This window comes from Oenanthe melanoleuca, chromosome 4 (genome assembly GCF_029582105.1).
Source record: "Oenanthe melanoleuca isolate GR-GAL-2019-014 chromosome 4, OMel1.0, whole genome shotgun sequence".
Classification (NCBI taxonomy): Eukaryota; Metazoa; Chordata; class Aves; order Passeriformes; family Muscicapidae; genus Oenanthe; species Oenanthe melanoleuca.
The window spans coordinates 57180010-57198863 of record NC_079337.1 but is presented as its reverse complement, the minus strand read 5'-3'; the positions used below and the strand labels follow the sequence as shown (position 1 = coordinate 57198863).

The window sequence follows — 18854 nt, the reverse complement described above, 5'->3', positions numbered from 1 at the left end:
TAATGCAACAGAGCTGTCCTCTTGGCACGAAGTACCTGATACTGATCCATGATCTGATCTAATCTATGTGCTTAAAAGTATCTCAAGTTGTCACTTTACCTTTATGACAGTTTTATACATTCCTCCAGACCTCCAACACACTGTTAGAAGAGCAAAGGTTGCAACATGGTTTGATTTAAACTGATCCTATAGTGACTCCTCAAATATACAACAGAGAAGGCAAAATCACTGTGTGGAATCTGAGACAACTAAAAAGTTAAGAGGTTCTTAAATTGCACATTTGTCCTTTCCAAGCAAGAAAACCCTCGTGGGAACAGAGTCAAATTTCTATTTTCTCTTGGGATAAGTAAATTTAAACATAGTTTCCTACAAGAGGAATCCTACAGAGCTAGTGACTGGCAGATACCCACATTTTGCCTCGGGCACCAGTGCAAGGAAAGCAGAGTGAGAGTGAGCATGAGCACACGTGGTCAGGGACAGAACTGCAATACCTGGGCTGTGGAATGCCACATGGGCAATTCCCACAGGGAACTGCAGTGCTCCAAAGCAAATAATGCAAAAAGCAAAAAGTGAGGGGAGGGCTAAGGGTTCACATATATAGTGTTCCCTGCTTAATCCGTGTGGGACTGTGTTCAGCTGGACTATGTGCTATTTTTAACAACCTGCAAAAGCTTTTGTGTTTTGACTTCACTGGCTGGAAAAATAGTGGTTTTAAATTTTCTAGTATTTGTGCACTACAAGAAAGAGGTGGGAAAAAAAATCCCAATTTGCTCTCTAGTGCAGCTAATTTTTTTTTAAACTGGTCTGTTAATGTAGTAAAAAACCTTTTCATAACATTAAATGACTATTGAGAGAAATGTGTATCTTTTAAGACTCAGTGTAATGGGATGCCCCTTTTGTTTTAAGGTGTGCTGTACTCTGGCCAGAAACACTCTCTCATTTTATCTCAGGAAGGTACAGGGACCAAGTAAAGAGGTATGGAAGTGAAGCCCCAAATTGTAGCGTATGGTGGTTAACACAAGAAATGAAACAACAAGTTTTGAATTCTTTTAAATTTCAACAGAATGTCATGTATCTGTAGCAAGCAGTTTGAAATGCAGCAAATATCCAAAGCACCAAAGTAGAAAAAGGCTTCTAAGCAATGTTTCTATCCTATAACAGTCTATTTATTCCATTAATCAGCCAATGCTTTTTATTATTCAAGTACAAGACAACCTACTGGTATATTAATTGCATTTATTTTATAGTGCAGCTCTTCTTGTGATGGCATCCCCTTTAGCATTGTAAGGATACCTGGAATAGATGAAACTGTTACTGAAAATCCTTTGCAGAAAGACAAAATACATCGAGCAATGTAAAACAATTTCCCTTTATTCATTACTTGATCTTGGTCTTCACTGTACAAATAATCTGCTGTGCAAAATAGTTTATAAAATACTAAAAAAAAAGCTTTTGTTGTAAAAAAATAAAGTTTCTAGATATACAGTTACTTTGCACTATCACAAATATTGCCCAGTATTTAACATTTAAATTTAATATCACAATAGTCAGGTCCTGTAAACCAATGACCCTACTGGTAAGAAAGCCACTACTGAAACTCAGGCTTACTAGGGATTGGTTAAAGATTTTCCTCCTGTCATATTTACACACTTACACAGCTCTGATGACCCATACTTGGAACTGTACCCATATCACCAAATTAGACACTGGCCATCCTTTTCTCCATTATCAGGTAAAAAATTCCAAGTTAAATGGAAAATTTAGTCGGTGGCAATTTTAGTAAATCATGGCAACAACACAGGAGCTACACAGTGCAGTCACAGAACAACAAAGGTCCCCAACAGTGCATTTAAACTTTGCTGAGAAGCAGGGTAAATAAAGCAGGCTACACGTGGTTCTGGGAATTAGCACTTGGATTCCTGTCAGTGTCCAAGCTACCTGCCCTAAAAACTCTCTGTGATCTCTATGCTGCAGAGCAACTGCAACCACTAAGAAGTTTTGGAAGGGTCAGCTGAGCCCTCACTGCTCCAGTTCACTTTCGTTCTGCAAGGTCTTCATGGCCAAGCCCCAGAGGGTCATGCTGGAGAAGAAGGGCCCCTCGCTGCTCTTGTAGGGGCCCCGGCTGCCCAGGGGCTCGGGGCCGTCCAGCGCGGCCGCCGAGGAGCGGGGCAGGGGGACACCCTCCGGCGGCAGGGGCTCCTCTGCCGGGGACGCACCCGCGGCCGTGTACCCGTAGGGCGCGGCTGGGGGCGGCTGTGCCTGCGCTTTCAGCGCTTTCGCAGCATCCCCGCCCGGTTTCTCCGCGCTGCCCGAGTCGTGCTGCTGCATCATCGACCGCAGCTTGCAGTAAGAGTCCGCGGAACTGTCAAACTCCGCCGAGTTTCCAGCTGCATGGATGGGAAATTTAACAGACACCGGCAACAACGCCACAGACATTTCTGCGCCAAAAGAGTCAGAGCTGTGGGACTTGTCGAGGTCGGAGGACTCGATGCCCTGGGTGAAGTCCTCGGGCCCCTGGTCGGAGGCCCTGCAGTGCATCCTGCGGTGCCGCCGCAGCACGGCCGAGCGGGTGAAGCACTTGCTGCACGTCTCGCAGGTGTAGGGCTTCTCCCCCGTGTGCGTCCTCACGTGCCGCCGCAGGTCCCCCGAGCCCGCAAAGCACTTCCCTGCCAGACACGAGCGACACACTCAGACACTGCTCTCAACCCAGCAATAAACACGCTTCAGTGACACAAACTACCGAGCGATAAGGTGTCGTGTGTCCCATCATTTATCTACAACAAACAAGGTTCAAATCTAGGTTCAAACAAACTTCATCTATTTTTACAACTCCATTGATTTGTTTCTTCTTCTTGATCTGATTTTCTAACTTGTGTTTCCCAATGAGTGAGTTTAGCTTTTGTCTCCAGAGACAGGAATATCCATTAGTACTTGAAAGCTGTGAGTGCTCTCACTTTGTCTCAATCTTCATGGAGAGAAAAAAAATTAAACTATCAATTTGTCTGTCTGGAAAAACAGCATGCTGACAAGCTTCTAAATATATTCTTCCAATGAGAGCTGCATCATAGAAAGAAATGGTTTGTTCATTAACAAGGAACTATGCTCAAACTGCTGACAAAATTAGCTTTTTTGTTAACTTTAGGCTAACAAGATGCAGCAGACCTTTTTTATATTCTAGCCAGAGAATGTGTGAGAACTGTAATTTTTATTGCTGCAAATAATAGAATACAGAAAAATATTCAACTGTTTGTCTATCTTCAAAGCTAAAGACTCAAATAAGCTCAATCACCGTACTGCTAAGAAAGGAGTCTGAGGCCGAACCAAGGCAAAGTGTAGAAGAACAAAAGGAAAAAGAGAGAATTGATTTCCAGAATTGCCACATGACTCAGACACCTTCACTTTCTTTAAAACAGCAGAAGTCAGCTTGTGACTTCTTTCTCATTTATTTTGCAAGGAGAGATACCAACTAAAACAAATCATGTTAAATTACTGCCCAATAAAACTGCAGTCTTAATTTTTAGCAGCATAGTTTTTATTTTGCTAACGGATTTCTCTTCAGAACAGACATCAAATAGTAATGATAAGACTAAAAATTACTGGAGTAATACATCTGGATATTTTGCATAGCGTGAATGATTTCTTAATGCTTCATCAGATCCTCTTTGCACAATTTTTGCCTTTTCAGAATAAGATGACTTGGCTAAAATAAAAAATATTCAAAAGACCACTATAAGACAGAATGAAAACAAGCCTGTTTAATGACAGCAACACAACAGATTGTTTTTCTTTCGTAACCTGTGTATCTATTTCCTCATCCTGATGCAAGGCCTCCTGATAACATTGGCTTTTTCCTGTGCCTTAAGACAGTGAAAATAAAACATACTGCAGCTGGATTTGAACACATGAAGCTGCCCTCTCTCCAAAGCTGATTCCTTGAATGAAATTCTGTCAAAATAGCACATAATGGCAAAAAAAAAATAAAATACTGTGCAGGATGCTAAGTAACCTATAAGATCAGAATGGACCCCGATTAAAAGCCATTTTCAGACCTCCTGGCAGAATGCCTAAAAGATTTTGAAAATGGGTGTTTTAAATACTGATCAAGTTTTGATTTTATTCCAGAGGCCGAAGCAAAGTAAGAAAAGGTTGTTATTATTAAACTCTGTGGGTGAATGCAGTTAAAATCAAATAGTATGCATTTGGAAGAAAAAGGCCCCATCAATAGCCAAGTGATGTCAAACCTAACTTTACATCAGAAAGGACTATTCTGAAAATAAATCTGTTTTTGAAGCAGCTACTATGAGCAGCTCTTTAGCAAATATACAATGTTGATTCCTCTTACTTCCTTTCTCTAATTTTCAACTGAAATCCTCTTTTAAACTTAAGAGAAATGAAGTTTATTACACCAAATGAAAGACTATAAAGCATGCAAGACAGAAAATTTTGTGATTGACTTCCACAAGGTATTTCCATTTAAAACAGTTTTGATTAATTGTTATTCTGCTGACAGAGGAACTTTTACTTATCATTTGAAAAGCAAAGACACAACCAAGCAATGCACAGTGAACCTTACCACAAGCTGAACAGCTGTACGGTCTCTCTCCAGTGTGCCTTATCCTGTGCTTTACCAATTTTCGTTGCATATTAAATGACTTCCCACATTCATCACAGGTGAATACTTTATCTGCTGTATGAGTCTTTTTGTGCTCCTTTAAGTTACTGAAGTTACTGAAACCTACAAAAATATGACAGACTATGAGATCAAAATGACTCTTCACTTTTCAGACAGAAAACCCAAGGCAGAAACTTTGTTCTTACACACCTCTGCCACAGATATCACACAGGTGAGGCTTTTCTCCAGAATGAATAATTATATGACGCTGAACATCACCAGAAGCAGCAAATCTGTAACACAACACAGAAACCAAATTAGTGCCTTTATGAGGCCCTCATTTCCCTAAACTATCATATGGAAATTGGCTTAAATGTATGCCTGATGTTCTGAATAAAGACTAAGACCAAAACCACAGATAAATGGATGCAATTAAGAAAACATTCTTAAACTATGTCCAATTAAATTTATGCTAGGAAATAAACTCCAAAAAAATTTTACCATTAATATTACTAATTAATTTTGCATTTTATGCTATTTTTGCATTAGTGTATTTTCTGTCTCCTGTTAGCTAGCAGAATTATTTAATGCTTTGTTTAAATTTGTCAAATTTCTCATACTTCAGAACTCCATAAAATGTAAAAAAAAAAAAAAAGTAATGGAAAAACGTGGGGGAAAGGTAAAAATCTGCATGATTTATTGTAACACACTCTGTTCAAAATACACACAACAAAATACAACACAATACATACAACATTATAACACATACACATATAACACAATAATAATACACTCAATGATATTCTTAATATACAAAAAATTTAGACCACAAGCCCTGGTGACACAATTATCTTAAAACAAGTCAACTGCAAACGTTTATGTATTTTAATCCCATCAGCACACATTTAAACCCAGTGTCTTCTAAAGACAATTGAGCAGCATGCTGCCTTAGCTCTTGGCCTGCAGTTGATCATGAAGATTAGCAGAAAACAAATTTTTTCATGTTAATTTTACTAAGATGAACAATTCTACTCACCTTTTCCCACAGATTTCACAAATGTATGGCTTCTCACCAGAATGTCGACGTAAATGTGTCTGGAGATTACCTGCCTGAAGGGAGAGCAATTTCAGCATTTAAATTCAGCTTGCCTGATGTTGTGTACAGATTAAAAAACCAATGATGGCAACTATGAGACTGGCTTTTTATTCCTACTTCTGAGGCAGTGTAGACTACAAAGCATGTAAGAACTCAAGCATTCTTATCTAGTAAAGACAGACTACCATGTACTTCGACATCAAATTGTTTATATATGCAATTATCCATTGAGAAGAAGAGAAATAGGGGAAAAAATAAGAACAAGAAGCCTGAAATCAAATACTAAGAGAAAAGAAAGACCTATAATTTAAAGTAGATCCAATTATAAATGAAAATTACACTATCTAGAATGCAGTGAAAAAGAAAACTTACTAACTTACTAGCAATATGGTTCATGTTAGTCTCACTTTCCCTGTCCTACAAATAAAATATTGTTACACAAGGATGTCTGAATTCACCAGGTGATTAAAAAGAAAAGAACAGGGTGAGAATTTTTCTATCCATAAAATACTCAAACCTGAAATTATTTACTCACATCAAAATAGAGCAGGAAGTACAGAAAAGAACAAATAGGACTACTGCTAATACATATCTTTCCTCTCTCAATCCTCTAAAACTCATGCTAATCTGGTCAGCAAACCAGATAATGACTACATAAAACCTTCTTACTGAGTCCAACTTTTTTTGAAAGTTTTAAAGCCACTGGTCCTTGTGAATGGCTACTCCACTGAGTCCAGCTCTCAAACCACAAGACACACCTTGCAGAAGAGCTGCAGATGTTACATACATTATGCACACTTCCACAGTCAGTGGACTGTTGACTGACAATTGCCTGGTTTTTATTTAACTAAGGAAACATCAAGTTCTTTACATCAGGAAAGAGAATTTGGGATGCAAAGATTATCATCCTCATCAGTCACAGTAAGATTAATTCCTTCTGACTCATTTAAATAATAAATTACCTGTTATGATCCGTCACTGTAATCAGACTGGATAATATACCAGAACTCAAGTACTGCAGACACACACACAGAGGACAGTATCAAATGGATCAATGTTTAAACCTGCAAGAGCTTTCTTTAACCCTGGTACATCTTTTCAGACAACAGTGTGACTGAACAACTGTTTTTCTAAGGCCAAACTTTCTAATACTGAAGTCCACTCAAAGAAAGGCGTTTGATACTCATTTCTGAGGAAAAAGAAGATGAACCATGGAACAATTTTTGCTTTTGAAAGACAAGGGATTTTATGCGACAGTGCATTTTAGAAAAACACATAGAAAAAATGACAGAACCTTTACTTCTATCCATGTCAGAAACAAACTCTATCATGGGCCTTTGAAAGTTATTCCAGATAAAGACAGAGGGTGAATTTGAAGTGCAACAACTATTTTGAAGCAGTTCCCACAAAGGCACATTAAGTAAGAATAAAAACATTTTACAGAAAGCAGCGAGTAGATCTGTTTTTTTTATTATAAGCCTATGTGCTTTCCTCCTAACAAGAGCAAAGCCTACTAACTGTGCTAAGACAAAAGCAGCAAAAACATCATTAACTTCTATTCTTTCTGAAGCTGGCACACAACCTTGGTTAAAGCATCACATGCCATCCCAGTGAAAAAAAACCTAAGGGGACTTCTGCTTGCATTTCAGTGCAAGAACAAAAAATGCTCAGAAGAATCCTCTAAATGGTCAGATGGACCTCCTCACAAATTTGGAGACCAAAGAGACACACCAGACTTAGTTCTCCTGTAAATGGCAAGCTTTCAAAGTGAAGCAACTCATGGACATGGGCTCCAAAGAATCTCTTCAGGAGGAGGAAAAACACAATATCCTGGATCACCATCCAGAGAGGGTTCACATCACAACAAGCTGTGTACAAGCAGTAAGGGAAGATGCAGGCTTGGAGTAAAAAACGAAAGTTTTCCTCAAAAAATCAAAGACTTTTAAAGCTGTTTGTTCTCAGCTATGAGTTCCCACATCAATTTCCCCTACTTCTTTCATTTTCTGCTCCACATTCCAACACAGGGCACATCAGCTACATCCAGCAGGAGCAGACATCCCACCAGGCCCAACAGCTGCACTGTCTCAAAGGCACAGAACATGAAGGCTTTAATAAGAAAAGTGTTTCTATTTCTGTGCCTGCAGACAGAGAAGATAAAGGACAAGACTGGAGACGCTATTTTAAGAAAAAGTAGATAGTAATTATCCTTGCATCTTACTTTCTGCTCAGTGGAATATTATTTGCAGCATAGCTCTAATTCTTGAACCAGGACCCATAAGAAATGCCAAACCTATTTGATAATAATTATGTAATCTTAGTATAAAAATATGCACACCTGTTCATTGACTGCTGTACTTACATGTGCACATCTCAACCACAAAATCAGAAAGGAAATAGACATTTTGGAAATGTGAGACAACTAGACACCAAATTTGTAGAAATACAAATTAATTGTTGTACCCAGAACAGGAAACAAACACTACAAATAAAGCAGTAAAAACTTAGGTCCTGTATGTAAGTATGGAGTTTCACAAGAAGTTTTTTTAAAATCATAGCTGAGTTTTACCACTTCAGACAGGCGGTGACATTCTCACTGAAAGAAACTAAGCCAAATTATATGGATACTATTTTTTTTTATCTGACTCAAATCTAATTAATAATTTATGTCATTTAGAAAGATGAAACTGTATAGTGAACACAACATTATAATAAAACTTGATCCTGCACTTTTTTCAGACACTGTAAAAATGCTATTCACAACATACCTCTAAGCATAAAACAAAAGAACAGTTTGGAAAGGAATGTTCTTTGTACTTCAAACATAGCTGTGGCTTTGTATACTTAAACATTCATTTGAAGGTAAAATACTTAACAAATCTACTGAGAGCAGACAGAATCAAAGACATAGAATGCATCTAAGAAATCTAAAACATTCAACATGTTATTTTCAAATAAGACATTTTAATAATTTATCCCTAAAGTGAATTCTGTCTTTGAACAAAAAACCCCATCTAATCTTAAACTCAGGATTATTAGAATCGACACATTTCAAGTGTAAGTACCATAATATATAAAATATTCCCACCTGTGAGAAGTGTTTCCCACAAATGTTACATTCAAAAGGTTTCTCACCTAAAAGAAGAAACAGAACACAGAACTTCTAATTGTTGCAGTAGAACAGAAATGTTTAAAATTGGTAAACTTCCTTTTAAAACATGTAATGCAAGAGTAAAAAATATCCCCAAAAGAACACTTACCCATGTATTTAAGGGGAAATTCAAGAGGGAAATACACCTTTTACTACTAAGTTTGTAAGGCAGACTTGCACAGAATTTATCTTTCAAGACAAGTAGAAGAGTTTTGATATAAATGGGTGCAGGTTTTAATATTTTTAAAATACTTTTGATTTGAAATGAAAGCATCATACCACCAGGAAGAACAGAATAGATGACAAGGCCCAACAACAACAGTGATGGCAAGGGCACCTGTTTTTTCCCTTGCACAGAGACCCATTATTAAAAAGAATGAGGAATGAAGGGAAGCTAATTTAGAGGAATTGTGGTTTTTGATTTTCATGTCTTCCAAACATCTCTGCTCAGCACACAGCCATTCACTTGCAGAAATTACATATTTGCCTTCAAAGTCTCATCATATACAAAAGTACCTGAAGATTACCCAAGTACTTTGCTCCAAAATTCTGAATTTATACATAAAAAAACACCTGTAAAACTGTTATCCTTGAATCCACAAAAACAGACTGGCAGCTTTACTAAAAACTGGTGCAGCCCATTTTAGCTTTTCAAAATAACTTGCCTCTCAATCTAGAAAGTGACTGTACAGCACTTCAATTCTCTTGCTGTTAATTTAAGACAAATATGTTTTTGTAATAACTTTTTCTCCTCTATAGTATTTCATAAAGGTGTTTTTTAATTTCCCCTGCTTAGTTCTTGGTTTCCTAGTTTTTATACTGTTGATAAAATTTTATGTGTATCTTTTAGAATTTTGAAAACAAAAATGATGCTCAAATACCATTGATTCAATGACAGTCACATGTATCATCATCTTCCATGAGTCTAACTGCACATTTAAAGGACATTTGTAATCTGTCCCACATGTGCAGGGCAACAAAACTAGTGTAAATCCATGTGATTTGAAAACAGAATATTTCCAAAGGCAATATTACACTGTGTTTCATTTTGGTCATGATTAAGAAATCTGTCCAAAGATTTTTATTTACTTCTTTAATTTTAATTTTACCGCCTTTACAGAACACCTCTGGGCTTCTCTTCCATTAAGTATTTTCTGCATCAATATTTTTCCTCCATCCTTGGAAATGTTACAAACAACATCCACCACATCCAGATGTGGGAATTCCATTTTCCTTTCCTCCTGCCAAATACAGAAGTTCTTCCAACATATTTTAGGATCAAGGACTAAATGCAATTCTCTTTAGATTTTAAAACACAGAGTAAACATGCAGTTATGTTACTTCACAGATTGAAACCTTGCAGTTAGTCTGACAGCTTGAGGCTTTGTCTACTCAAGGAAGAATGGAAATCTGGCAGTTTTAAAAAAGCTTTCCTTCAATTAAAGATAAAAATTATGAAACTAGTAAATCAACTATAAAGTCACTCAACTATAAAGAGCACTGAGGCTTGATTTCATTATGGCTTTAAACTTTCAAAACACTAAAAATTTTGATACTGACAACACAAATACAAATGAAACCAACAGGGAGCCAGATCTGTAGCAACTAGGAAGGATTCTGAAAGCCATAAAAAATTCAAGATAATAGAAAATGGAGGATAAAAAACACTGGTAAACAATTGCAGAAATTAACTATACAAAAAAAAATTACTGGAGATCTGAAGAATAGTATCTGAACAGGAATCAATCCACTCTGAAATGACTAGAGGTAGAGGGAATGAATTGAAAGCTCAAATTTCTCCAAACTATTACTCTAGGCTGCATGCAGCCTCATTCTAAATGTACTGATGGATAAAGAATTGGAGGTTTTTTCCCCAAGATAAAGATAAAACAAACAGGGTTGGGTTTTTTTTGTTTTTTTTTAAAAAAAAGAAACATCATATCAGTTTTTGGAGAATAATTTTGCACTTGTGTAGAATTCCAAACCAGTGAGCTTATCAAGTAACCTACTGCTCTGAAGCAATTAGCCCCACTGTACCTGGGGGTGCATTAGTAAGAATGTAGCTAATAAGCTGAAAATTCTTCTCTGCCTAACACCGGTGAGACAGTATCTGGAGCCCCAAGAAAAGAAAGCAAACAGGAAATCTTCCTGCCATCTACAGTAACGCAGCATGGAAAGGCAGATGCAAGTCGACTGTTCCTGGTACTCAGTCTTAGGACAAGAGGTGACAGACACAAATTTGATCAAGACAAATTCCAATTAGATATATAAAAATAATCTTTTACCCCACGAGGGTGGTCAGACACTGGGAGTGATTGTCTGGAGAGGCTGTGGAAACTGTCTCTGGAGATGTCCAAAATTTTCACTACACAAGGTCATGAGCAAAACAACTCAATCTAATTTGATGTGTCTTGAGCAGGAAACTGGAGCAGATTACATCAGGAGATCCATACCAATCTAAATTATTCTATGATTATACAACTGTCAATAAATTCCAAACCAAAAGCATCCTTTGAGAACACCAGGATTGTATCCTTCTTGTTCAATACCCTGCAAGAAGATAAAGTACACAATAGTGGGGTCTATGGCTGGATCAACAGCAACAGAGGGAAACTGGGGAAAAGTAGTAACTAAATACAATTTAGATGGTGCTTAATCCAGGGGACTTCACTTTTGAACCCTTGGGCTACCTTGTGCTTTCTATCTTCAGTTCAACATTCTACAAGAAGAGGTGAAGTACACAACAGTTGTCAGAGCAGTGTTGTGTCAGCTCCAGAGTAGAATGGCATGAAGGCAGAAGTGATGTTCCTGATGAGATCACAAAGGTGAGGAGCTGTATTCACTAAGGCAAGGAATGCTGGAAGTTGCTGGAGCAAAACTCTGAATGAAAAGGTTGAGGATCAACAATACATTACATGGCTCTTCCCATTGGCCTGAGTTTGTTTTGGGTTGTTCTTTTGAGATGTTCCCTGAAAATATATAAAATGCCCCAACGAAACCACTGGATGCTCCTGGACAGGTATGGACTATATAAAAGATATACTTGCTTCCTTTTTTTTCAGACCAGTCAATATAATAATAAAGAACAAATTAATTATAACATTCAGCCAAAATCAACCAAAGTCAGTAAAGTAAGCTGTTTACAGTTTCCTTTAAATGTCCATGAGCAATACAATTAAAATAACCAGACATGCCAGTACAATGACTGGTGAACACACTTTGGCTGCCTTCATACAGAAAACTCATCAATGCACTCATGCTAACCTGCAAATTCTTTAGTAGTTTCTAGTGTTCAGGAACAGAGACAGAGAATTTCACATGTGCTTTTTTTGTGACAACCAGATCAACACAGCACTTGTGTAGAAAGAACTGTCATTTTTGGGTTAGAAACAGGTTTGCCTGTGTGGCATATCGATTTCAGCCTTCTCCATCTCTTCAGCAAAGCTGTATTGGGAGGGTTTTCAGTGACCACTCTAATACTTAAATGCCTGCTAACCCTTTTGCTTAGCTCTAGAAAATGAATGTTTTTAATACAATTGATTAATTAGCAATCTGCTATGCTTTCTGAAGAGGAAGATGAATAGAAATGGCTTTTAGCACACACTTGCATTACTTAACTACCAATGTACCTAACAGTAACAATACAAATGTGCCCTGTACCTTCCGCTACAAGTCTTCCAATATCAACATTCTACTCACTACCAACTGCAATTTTCCAAACACCCTTTTTGCACTAGTTGGGTATTTAAAAATAAATTAACATGAATAACAGGGAAATAACAGGGAATAATTCCCAAAAATAACAGGGAAGCAAACAGGCATTTCTACTCATATCCTTGCCTCAGTTTTTCCATCCTTTGATGTGCTTATTATTTGTTAAACTTAGGCTCTTACACTTTCGTCATCTTACCACATCCATAGAAGAATTCTAGCGCTTTATTAACTAGCATTCAAGTCTGGAATTTTTGAAAACTACTAGAAGATGGTGTGTGAAAAGCAGCAGAGAATTCCTGAATCCTGGGGTCTCTCCAGCACAAACTGACATGTTGCTGCAGTTTCTCCCTTAGCTGGGACTTTTCTAGATGCTCTTGCCTTCTATCTGATCATTTATTTGATACCAGCTCAAACCAGATGATAAGATTAAAAAAAAAAATGGCAAAAAGAGGATCTAGGTAAGAGGCATATGCAACTCTCTCACAGGATAACAAATTTTAAAAAAAGTATCAGAAACATGAACATACAGAAGCAGTTAAAGCTAACAATTGAAAACTTCAGGAAGCTAATGAATAATGCTCACATTTTCAGGTTCTGGGAAAAATTTTCTATGAATAAAATAGAAAAATAGACTTTCAATTCTAAGAATCAGTTAACAAAATAAACTCATTATATTAATATTTATTAATATATATTAATAAATTAACTCTGTTAAGATTTTCATATTTAGTGTCAAAGTACCAGTACATGTGTGATGATTTCCAAAGCAGTGTTTATTTGACAAGATTGAGAGAGATGCATTTGTATATTTAATACAATACAGGAGAAAGAAAAGCAAAAAATATTCAACAGCTTAACCAGGAGTAATACTGTCTCAAGGACTATGAATCAATGGTTACCTGCCTAACCAAGGTAATTCTTTAAAACTCTCTAAAGAAGCATATCTAATAATAAGACATGCTGGTTAAATTGAACAGACCAATTAATTAATTTGAAGTTAAACTAGGTCTTGTTTTTCACTAAAATAAAAAGATACTCAGAAATAAATCTACGTTAGGTTTAAAAATATTACCGGTGAATTTTTAAAACAAAGTAAATTAATTCAAAATGCCCTTTTACTCTGCAGCCTGTGAGAGCCTTACTCTCTAGGTAAACAAAATTAAAGTTTTTCTTTAATTTCTACATATTTCTACAGGTTAAAAAAAATTACTACCAAGCCCCAGTCACCTGTATCTTACAATGAATATATGACTAGAGAGAACAGAGGTATTCTAGTATACTTATAGTACCTTTTATTTGTTTACACCTTTTATTGTCATCTGGCTCAAACATCCAGGCCACCTGACAAACTGACTAGAAATTACTTACCTACAAAATTTTCATCAGAATTTAATTTTCATCGAATTCACATAATGTTCTTTGAAAAATCAGCCAAAACCCCAAATACAAATGAGAAATCTTTTCTACAACTCCCAGCAAAACCCAGTATTGCAGTTCTTTATTCCTGTAGGATTATCCAATAAAAAAAAAACAAAACAAACAAACCACAGCCTTTTGAAAGTAGACCCTTAACCAGCATCTCTGAATCAAGAGGTATGGCAAGATATTCTCTGCAATTAAACTATCTGGTCTGCAGTAACTGATAACTGTACCTGTGTGAGACCTTTTATGAAGCTCCAAATTGCTTGGATGTTTGAAAGCCTTCCCACATAACTCACAAGTATATTGTTTCTGTGACTGAAGAGTCTGTGATTGTCCTTCTTGTTCCAAAGGACCTTCAGATCTTTCCACTTCAACGGTTTGTTCAAAATTCTCTGAATTCACTAAGTCTTCCACTTCTTTTTCATCACTGACTCTAACATCTGTCGTGTCCATGGTACTTTCATTTACAGGTTCAATTACTTCTGTTATTCTGCTGTCATCTCTTTGGGGCTCAGGTGGCTGCTCTGCAGATTTCTGAGATCTTAGAAAATTTAACTTTTTGAGGTGTATTGCCTTTTTCAGCCGCATCTGTCTGGTGGGCTGCATACCTGTGCTCTCTGCATTTTGCTCTGGAGCAGCTTCACTTGCAGACTGAACCAGAAAGTTTGATGGTAAATGATCAGAGGTTTCCAGAATACACTCAGAGTGATTGACAGCGCAAGAATTATTCTCCCCTGTGTTTATTTCTGTGGATGTGCTGTAAGAAAAGGATGGTTCTGCTCCTCTCTCGTGATCAGAGCAAGCGTTTTGTTTATAGAACTGTTTGCTGTAAAAGTTGCGTAGTTTGTAGTAGTAATTTGGTTGCTTAAATGGAAGCTCTGTGCAGTTGCCATCTAAGGAATCCTGTGCTGGTTTCTGTCCATCACTTGATGATGGAGTGTGCACACTAACAGACTGTGAAGTGTGTGAGTGGTGCTCAGGCAAGGCTTTGTTAGTTTGTGCGTCAGCTGAGCACTCAGGCAGTAGGTTTGTCCCATAGCTGTCACTGGCACAGCTGGTATCTGTACCCAAGGTGTTCTGCAGTGAAAATACACTATTACACGGCATGCTGCCTGCCTGCTCCACAGCTGTGGAAGACTTTAAAAAGGTGTGGCAAATGTTCAGCACATTTTGCACTTGGAGGCACTGTGCAATGTCCAGCATAGCTTGTACATTGTCCTGACTAAGATCCAGGTGGGAGGTGTACATGAAGTCCAGGATCTGGCCTATGCCACCTACATTTTTAATGTCCAAGTGAAACACATCATTCTTCTGGCCTGAAGAATTCTGGAAAAGGGTCCTGATAAAATAAGGTAAATATTCAAGTACAAACACAAATAATTCACTAACACTTCAATAAGAAAAACATACATGCATCTCACATAGGCTGCTTGGTATGAAACAAGTTTGTACTCTAAAGCCTTACCTAGATTGCTAGTATAAATCAAAGTAAATGATCATTCATCTAACTTCAATTCTGTATTTTTTATGTTTTCAATTAACACCCTATGCTTGTGGTTTCTTATCCAACCTTCTTCACATAGTAGGTGTAGTGGTATATTTATGGACAATTTGCAGAACTAGTTGACTCAGAATGGTTTTTCTCCTTTCATCATGGCAAATCAAACAGGACATAAGAAATTTTCTAGCAAAATGGAGAAGATAGACCTCAAAGTCAGCTAAACTCTTCTCCTCTGGCAACTGAGCTTGTCCATTGAACTCAATCAGTAAGCCTATCAAAGTTCTTAGCATTAGTTCTTTCTCCACAAACACACAAGAGGACAGCAATATTAAACAAGAAGATGACATTATTTTCAATTTATTCTCTCATATCAAAAAAGATACTTTTTTTTACTGTTTTTTTTTCTTACTGGATAAGAACCAAGTAAAAGAATAATGAAGAGTACAGGTACATAATCTTAAAACAGCCGTGCAACCAATACCCACTACATTGTCACTGAATCCTTAAAGTGAACGAATTCACAAAAGTTCTTACTATTTGATGTAAAGTATTCTCAGCATCAGAGATGTAGTTCTTCACATGCACAAGCAGTCCTAGATCAAGTGGGTTCATATTCTCTCTCAGTCAAGAACTTTATACCTTTCCATTAAAATCCTGATACTTCCACAGTAAAAAATGACATATAAATGGTGTCAGGTCACTCATGTAGTTACTTTCCTACTCTAAAAAATGCCCCAAATTTGATGGTTTCTCTTTGTGGGCTAAATTTCAAATTTGGTTTTGTTTAAAGGTGGGCATGATATCACTGAGCTCTAAATCTTAAGAAAATGTGAGTCTATGCTGAAACTTTAGAAATGCAGGATATACTCTGAAGCCAGTGCCCACATCCAAATTATTTTACAAATCTAGACCATCCTATCTAAATTAAAATCAGAACTATAATGAACAGATCTGGGTTGAGAGCCTAAATTAATTAACCACTTATATCCTATTGAATTTGAATAGGAGTTCTTAGTTCTTTTTAACTACTTTAGAAATTTGGTCTTTGAGCATAATTGCACTTCATCAGCACTACACCACTAGAGGACAAAAAGGGACCTCTTATATTTTTTCCTCATCATAACATATGAATAGGTTTCTTACAAATGAATTAGCAGTCAAGCTTTAGAGATGTTTCAAGGTCTAAAAACTGCCAGATCTAACAGCTTACTCATAACTAATACAAAACACTAAGTTGGGAGATGCAGCACTCTCCAAAATTTGGAGGCACAATTGAGGGCAGGACAGAAGGGGAAGAAAGCAGTGATGTGGCATAATGGGCCACCTGTATACTTTAAAACACAGCTGTTGTCTCTGAGAATCTGAATATGCAGAGATTCACTAATAACCTATATAGTTACATTTTATTTAGAATATGATTGATTAAACAAGTCTCATTATTTGGAAATGGATAACGTTTTATCAATTATAACCCTTATCTGGCTCTGTTCATATACTCTACTATGTTCCCTGTAAGCAGTTATCTTTTTCTGGTGAAATACTGAATGCAGGTCCATGCAGAATCCATTATATGAAGCAGTATAAGCAAGTAAATCAAGAAAATGTGAAAATCAAAGAGCATACTATGAATACTAGACACAGATTTATCTCTGGACAATTTTCCTTTTCTCCTTATACTGCCAACAGTTACTCACTCTGACCAACAGAAAAAAAATACCCTTCTCAGAGAAAACCTCAGCCAACGGCATTTAGTTGGCGTTTCCAAGAGAAGAATTTTCTATCACATACCTGAAATATTGACTGAAAGCAGCTAAAACATTTTTGTGTGCTTTGAAGCAGACACCCTTCACCACCAGCATGCAGTCACAGAGAAGCCCCTGAATGCGCTGCTCATGTAGCTGCTGGAGAAGATGACAGCTGTGGCTAGCAACAGTGTCCATGCTAGAAAATCACTCCAATTACCTACAATGACATAAAATGCTAAGGTGAGTATTAAATTGCTAAATTAATACAAAATATTAAGAACATTTTTACAATGTGTTTCAGCTTTCAAAGGATACAGACTTCAGTTTACCTGCAATTTGATCATTAATGACATTTTTCTGGTTAAAGATGAGTCACAGTGTTGCTCACCAACAGATACACCTCAATACACATATTTTAACATAACCTTACAACAAAGAGCATCTGCAAAAATCTAATGGTGCTGCCTATAAACTGAGCTCCATAACCACGAAAAATGCACCCCAACTTAGACAAGTTCCACAAGAATTAGATTCTAATGCAAAAACACATCACATGTACAAAATCAGTAGCATTTGTAGCTGAAAACCTCATTTTCTTCATCCTCTAAACTCAAAAGGGAGAACATAGTATTCTTATTATTTGAGACATTTGCTGCTGTTCTACCTACGTACGTTTCAACTGTGGATCTGATTAATCAGAAAAATTAGGATGGTATTGTTTTCAATACAAAGTAATATCTAAACAAAAAAAAATCCCCTCTTAACAGGCTGAAAAGTCACATTCCAACACAACACATTTACATTGAATTCTATACTTATTTAATTTTTTTCCTAACAAGGATGTAATGCTTCCCCTGTGAGCTTGTAAATATGACAACTCCAACTATTAGGACAATCAGAATTTCTAGTCTTCTAACTAGGAATGAAGGAGGAAAACCTTCCTATTCTAAGGAATGAAGAAGAAAACCACTTTCTGTTAAGCATGACCAGACAGCGGTCACCCCATTCTCAAATCTGAGATGAATGACAAGGGCTCCACATATTAATTTACCCTGCTTTACTCTGTGATACCCTGCCTCCTGCTGTATTACATGGGCGGGCTGTTATATTGCGCTTTTTCTCTATTAATGCTTATCATGTTTTGACCAGGCTTTAAAATAAAGAAAGCACATAAATTTGCTTTCTCTGTGAACATCTCCCACAACGGCATCCTGCAATTACTTTGACAGTGAACTGCCTCTCATCCATCAGGTGCGTGTGTCCGCCCGGGGAGCGCTCCCGGGCAGGGGATCCCCTCCGGCACAGCCGCTGTGCACGGTTCAGCTGCCCTCAGCCGTGCCGGGCAGAGCCCAGGCTGGAGGAGAAGGGGGCAGAGGCAGGGTTTGCCTCTTTGCGGGCCGGCTCTGCCCGGGGACAGGGCGAGGAGCACACGGACACACAGCCCCGGGCGGGGGAACGCGGCGCGGCCCGGCACGGGCGGGACAGCGCCCGAAGGGCAGCAGCCGGCCCTGCCCAGCCCAGCGCTTACCGGCTGCGGCCACCTCCCAGCTCCATCCCCGCCAGCGGCCGCTTCCGCCGCCGCTCCCTCCCCTTCCCGTCCCTTCCTTCCCTTCCCG

General features: G+C 37.7%; 1 protein-coding gene across 1 annotated transcript; it reads right to left on the bottom strand.

The window, feature by feature from the left end:
• Nucleotides 1-1353: 1353 nt before the first annotated feature.
• On the bottom strand, nucleotides 1354-18829 carry ZBTB49 (zinc finger and BTB domain containing 49). The gene is made up of 8 exons (XM_056490358.1): nucleotides 18767-18829; nucleotides 17282-17455; nucleotides 14223-15331; nucleotides 8794-8840; nucleotides 5649-5722; nucleotides 4823-4905; nucleotides 4574-4735; nucleotides 1354-2666 (listed from the first exon to the last, which is right to left on the bottom strand). Exons 2-8 carry the CDS (start codon nucleotides 17431-17433, stop codon nucleotides 2020-2022), a joined length of 2274 nt encoding a protein of 757 aa, XP_056346333.1. The 5' UTR covers nucleotides 17434-17455; nucleotides 18767-18829; the 3' UTR covers nucleotides 1354-2019.
• Nucleotides 18830-18854: the final 25 nt, after the last annotated feature.

Excerpts from the sequence above, each read along its gene's own strand:
- ZBTB49 (XM_056490358.1), bottom strand. The coding sequence starts at position 17,433 with ATGGACACTGTTGCTAGCCACAGCTGTCATCTTCTCCAGCAGCTACAT. Across the intron at positions 4,906-5,648 it reads TGTGAAATCTGTGGGAAAAG|ATTTGCTGCTTCTGGTGATG; the intron begins GTGAGTAGAATT and ends GTTGTGTTACAG. Across the intron at positions 2,667-4,573 it reads GTACAGCTGTTCAGCTTGTG|GGAAGTGCTTTGCGGGCTCG; the intron begins GTAAGGTTCACT and ends CGTGTCTGGCAG.